Below are 5,689 nucleotides of genomic sequence, written 5' to 3'. Positions count from 1 at the left end.
TTTTCAATTTGTTTGAATTAGTTTATTTGTTATTTTTGAAATATTTTGTTAGATTGGTAATTGGAAATGGAAACATCAAGATGAGTCAGTGAATATATATTATGAAGAACATAAGAATGAGAATGAGAATAAACCATGTAAGAACATACTTATGATACCCACAATATCTGATGTTAGTACTGTTGAAGAATGGAGAGTAGTAGCTCAAGATATTGTTCAAAGAGATGCTAGTAATGTTAATTGGAAAGCTACTATTGTTGATTGGCCTGGTATGGGTTATTCGGATAGACCCAAAATTGATTATAATGCCGATGTAATGGAGAATTTCTTGGTTCAGTTTATGAACTCACCGGATAGCCCCTTACAACACTCAGGTGAATAATCAAGTTTTACTTGCTAAATTTTGTTCATATAGGAAGGACTTACATTTCCAAAATTTTGGTGTCCTTTAAATTGTTAACCATGTCCCTTGGTTCTGCCATCAGATGATGAGTTAGTAATTTTTGGAGGAGGTCATGCGGCTACGTTAGCACTTAGGGCAGTTAAAAAGGGGTTAGTGAAGACATCAGCTATTGCTGCTGTTGCACCAACTTGGGCTGGACCTCTTCCTATAGTCTTTGGTCGAGATTCCAACATGGAATCGAGGTAAAGTTAAATCTCGGTATTCTGCATGCTTGATATGCTTAGTATCTGGTTGGCACTTTTATTTGTGCTTTTGCTATAATTCATTTGAATAGAATCCATCAACCAACGATGATGTTCAACTAAAGGGTTCTACCTGCATTACATACTTCTGTTCTGGCCTTCCAGGTCTTCTCGAAATAGAGATATGCATGCTACTCTTATCTCAGTTTTCTCAGTGTTGTTTATTAACTCACAGATATGGGATGTTGAGAGGAACACTAAGAGCTCCAGCTGTTGGATGGATGATGTACAATATGCTCGTTAGCAATGAGAAATCCATCCAATCCCAGTATAAATCTCATGTATATGCAAATGCCGAAAATGTTACTCCTGAGATCATCGAGAGTAGATATGCCCTGACGAAGCGCAAAGGTGCAAGGTATGCTCCAGCTGCTTTCTTGACAGGTCTTTTAGATCCTGTAAAGTCTCGCAAGGAATTCCTCGAACTATTTACAGGCTTAGAAGGGAAGACACCTGTTTTAGTGATTTCAACTTCAGGCTCACCAAAGCGGTCAAAAGCAGAAATGGATGCTCTCAGGGGAGCAAAAGGTGTTAGTAAGTTTTTGGAGTTGCCCGGGGCTCTTCTTCCACAAGAAGAATATCCTGCTGTTGTCGCTGAAGAACTTTACGCATTCCTGCAAGATCATTTTGAGCCCAACCGATCAAAAAAAAAAAGATCATTTTGAGCCCATGCAAAGTTAAGTTCCTCCTTTATTTATTTATTTTCCTTCAATTGATGAATCGAAATACGGATACCAAAAAACACTGTAAATTCTGATAAAAAGCACTCTATGAGTTTTGTTATATACAAGGGTTGGTGCTGGAAAATCTGTACCAGTTGAAGCACAGTGTAATGTCTTAGTACTAAATAATAGTAGGTCTTGGTTGCATCGACCAGCATCTATTTGAACTTTTGAAGTCACTCATGCCAAAAAAAAACAATAAAACACTCGAACTCTTTGAATTTGTGTAACCAGTTCATCTGATCTGTTATATAATTTGAAGTTTTTAGATCATTCTAAGAAATTGTATATCTCGCTACTTATGATGGCAATATGCTCCTCATAAACTCACGGCAGTTTATAGAACTATAACATTTATTGCATTGACTTGCATAATACTAGAAGCAATTTAAATCTTGGAACCAGTCTATTTTATGTATCTATAGAAGTCTCGGGGTTGTGCTGAAAAAACCATCTTGAAGTTTCGTTATGGTAATGTACTCCCACTTCTGAGCAGCCACTGATCAAAATATCGTCCGCCAACGTATTTATGTATTTAATACAAAAGAACTGGAAGCTGCTCCGACACTGAAATTTAACAAACAAATTTAGAAGAAAATCAAGCACTGTAAGAGTGAACAACACAAATTTTCAAGCATCTCGGAAACATTTGCAACCGCTTCTCAGTTTCTTTCACTCCAAATCTATTTCTGATAGATGTCATTTAGAAGAAACGATAGCCATCTTCCTCAGCTGGTGTTGGCCAAAAACGTCGGGATAAGGCAGTTCTAGTCCAAAAATGGGTTATGGCCACAGTAGAACACTGTATCCAAAGGGCTTTAGCCATGGATGAAATAAACTCTAAATCCGTTACCAAAAAAGAAGTATAACAAGAAGACATCATCAACCGACAACGCTTATTATCCGCAACTTGTGGCGACGGATGTTTCCTCTATAAAGGATATATAGCTTCAGTGAACGTGGAAGGGAGACAACTGAGTACTAAGAAGATTAAGTATTTGCTATGGCGCTCTATCTGGACTTATGGTGTTGTACTCTTTTTTCCCGTATCAAGGATTTAACGAGCAACATATATGCGTTCAACACTGTTTCTATTCTTTGCTTGTATAGACTTCATTGGTTTCCATCTCTTGGAGTTTTTTCTCCGCTTATAAATATGTACCTTTGTGTCGACAATCATCGGAGGCATATCTGCCGGAGCAACCTTTGATGATTTTTTTTCTTCTTTGAAGCAATTTTGTTTATTTCAAATAGCCTAATCTCTTTATCAAGAAAAAAAAAGTCTATAACATATGGATTCCCGTTGCCAATACACATATCACCGTATCTATAAGATGGTCTTACAATTTCCCTACTCCTCATAACAAAAGCTCCTGTCCCAGTCACCACAGTTTTTTGTTTCCTTCTTTGGTCGTTATGGTTAGCTAGGAACGATACAGTCTATCGCCAACGACTTCCAAATCCGACGAATATAATGCAGATGACCATCAAACTCCAGCAGGATTATACTTGAGCTCAAAACCACCTGCCGCCAATACTGCCTGGGTTGCAACCTTATCCAAACCCAACGCAAAGAACACTAGCAACAACAACCATCTTCATGGGATGGCTCAAACCCCACTTAGATTGGATAAAAATTAACACGGATGGAGCGGCAAGGGGATATCCAGGAATAGCGGGAGCAGGTATTATATGCCGAAACGAGGAGGCCGGCACAATCTTAGCAATAGCACTACCACTGGGTATCACCACTGCATTTGTAGAGGAAACTTGCGCCATGCTCATTGCTTTCAGAACGACAACGGAACGGGGATGGCCAAAAGTTCAAATTGAAACAGACTCGGAGAACTTTACGAGATTTCTAACCTCGGACACCGACGCTCCATGGTATATTTCTAATCAGATTGCAGAAATCAAATATAAGTTTACCCAAATTCAGTAATATACTATTAGGCACGTCTACAGAGAACGAAATCAAGCAGTGGGCGGTCTAACAAATCGAGCGGCTGACGATTGCTCTAAAGGGAAGCTCGCAACAACAATGTGAGACAATGTAATTCCCCGATCTATAAGTTCTATTGTAATAGCAGACGCCATGGGCACAATATTCCCACGTGTAATCTCAGTCTAACTTAATAAAATACATGCTTCAAAGGAAAAAAAAAGATGATCTTGGTACATATTCTTAGTTTAGCTAGTTTTGTAGCCAGGAACTATTCAAATAATCATGGCCATAAACAACTACTCCTTCGGTCCTGAATAAGTGATTTTTTTCTTCTTAATTTTCATCTTATCCCAAATTAAGTGACGTTTCTCCATTAATACTTCTAAAATAACCCTCTTCAATAATTAGTGTTTATTAATTTTACTTGGGTATGTTCATACACGTTGCGCCATCTACAAATATAAAATCTACAAATTTTACCTCTAGGAGATATGCTGCTTCTAAACTTGAACATCACTATTTCTTTTATTTCCTTAAAAATTGTGCAGATAGAAATAGACTTACTTATTTAGGAATGGAGGTAGTAATAGTTATGAGGTTTTGAATTCCACTGTGTCAAAACAAATTGGTATTAGGTGATAAGTGCTTATTTACATGTTTTTAGTATCGTTTCATACTAGCTTTAGTTAGATTTCTTACATTTTATCTTGTATTTCTTTTGTTTTTCATTTTATTTATTTTTTCTAGGTGAAATCATCTGAAGTTGAAAAGAGCTAAGAATAGGAAAGAAATTCATGCCATCACGAAAAGGAGAAGTTGGAAGCTGATAATACAATTCCTAGTCACACCTTACAAATCTACAGTTAGGAATAGTATTCCAAGAACTATTCGTAGAACGAGTTAAGTTTGCTACAAAAACTCCAGGGGAATTTACAGCTAGGAAAAGTACTCCAAAACCTAGCCATATAACGAGTTGAAGTTTGATAGAAAATTCCAGGAACATTTATGGTTGAGTCTGAGTTTCTTGAACCTAGCCATAAGTTGAGATGAGCAAATAAAAAGAATTTCCCACTTCATTCTTGTAAAAGAAAAAAGGACGAAGACAACACAAAACAAATGAGGTCAATAAGATGAATAATGAAGGAGTTATAAGCGAAATGACAAAGTGCATAAAACATCCAGGACCACTTATGGCCAGGTTGAAAAGCTCTAGACGAAGTCGTAGAACGGGGTAGTTTGTCGTCAAAAACTCTGAACTTCCAAAAGCGTTTACGACAAAGTCGAAAGGAATCAAACCTGACCGAATTTCTGGGAATTTTACCAAGAATTGTTTTTCTCAGATTTACGAATAGGTGGACCTAGCCGTATATAACATAATTATGAACACCTTTTGTCTTCTAAATCAAGATAACACGGTCCTAAAAGGATTCTAATCCCTAGGTTTCGTGTGCACTATATAAAAAAACCTCTAGACTATAAAATGAGGTACAAAAACTCTACAACATCAATGAGCTATGGTTTGGGTTGTCAATCAAACCTCTCGGTCGATCTCTAGAGTTTACTTACTTGTTTTCTGTATATTTTTCATGGATTTTAAGAATTTCATGAACTAATCCCTATGTTGATGGTGGTTTTTAGTTTAGGGTTGAAATCGTAAACCTTAGTCAAACAGTGACGTCACACTTGAGTAATAATGTCGCCACTAGCACATTTATTAAACCATTCAACATGTCTGCGTAAAATTACCGGGGTACCGTTTTTTATATAAATGTCATGCTCCACGACAGAGCTCTCGGTACTGACTGGCATCATCTCTACACATGCCAGCCGCGCATGCTAGCCAAACGTGCCAATCACGCGTGCCACATATTTTAAACTAGGGTTTCGACACGCTAAACCCTAATAGCCATATCTCCGCGCCAAAGGCATGTCAACCATGCCAGCCGCACCACCGTTCCAATGGCATGCCATGCCAGCCACATCTCCACACCAAAGGAATGCCAACCATGCCATCCGCACCACCGTGCCAATGGCATGCATGCCAGCCACATCTCCGCGCCAAAGACATGCCAACCATGCCAGGCGCACCACCGTGCCAATGGCGTGCCATGCCAGCCACATCTCCGCGCCAAAGGCATGTCAACCATGCCAGCCGCACCACCGTGCCGATGGAATACCATGCCAGCCACATCTCCGCGCCAAAGGCATGCCAACCATGCCAGTCGCAACACTATGCCAATGGCATGCCATGCCAGCCACATCTCCGCGCCAAAGGCATGCCAACCATGCCAGCCGCACCACTGTGCCAATGGCATGC

The 5,689-nt window shown here is 39.1% G+C and overlaps 1 protein-coding gene across 2 annotated transcripts in view; it reads left to right on the top strand.

Annotated features, from left to right (window-relative positions):
* Positions 1-1,657, top strand: part of LOC113275941 — a 2,169-nt gene extending 512 nt beyond the window's left edge. Inside the window, exons 2-5 of one of the 2 annotated variants that reach the window (XM_026525526.1) lie at positions 53-374; positions 486-645; positions 881-1,326; positions 1,361-1,653. In XM_026525526.1, coding sequence (XP_026381311.1) covers positions 152-374; positions 486-645; positions 881-1,326; positions 1,361-1,386 — 855 coding nt within the window. In that variant the 5' untranslated portion in view covers positions 53-151 and the 3' untranslated portion in view covers positions 1,387-1,653. Of the gene's footprint in view, positions 1-52; positions 375-485; positions 646-880 lie in introns of both variants that reach the window. The other variant, XM_026525525.1, reaches the window with a different exon arrangement.
* Positions 1,658-5,689: the final 4,032 nt, after the last annotated feature.

Source organism: Papaver somniferum, chromosome 4, assembly GCF_003573695.1.
Source record: "Papaver somniferum cultivar HN1 chromosome 4, ASM357369v1, whole genome shotgun sequence".
Lineage (NCBI taxonomy): Eukaryota > Viridiplantae > Streptophyta > Magnoliopsida > Ranunculales > Papaveraceae > Papaver > Papaver somniferum.
The sequence above is the reverse complement of the archived record's forward strand: the minus strand, read 5'-3'. Positions and strand labels throughout refer to the sequence as shown.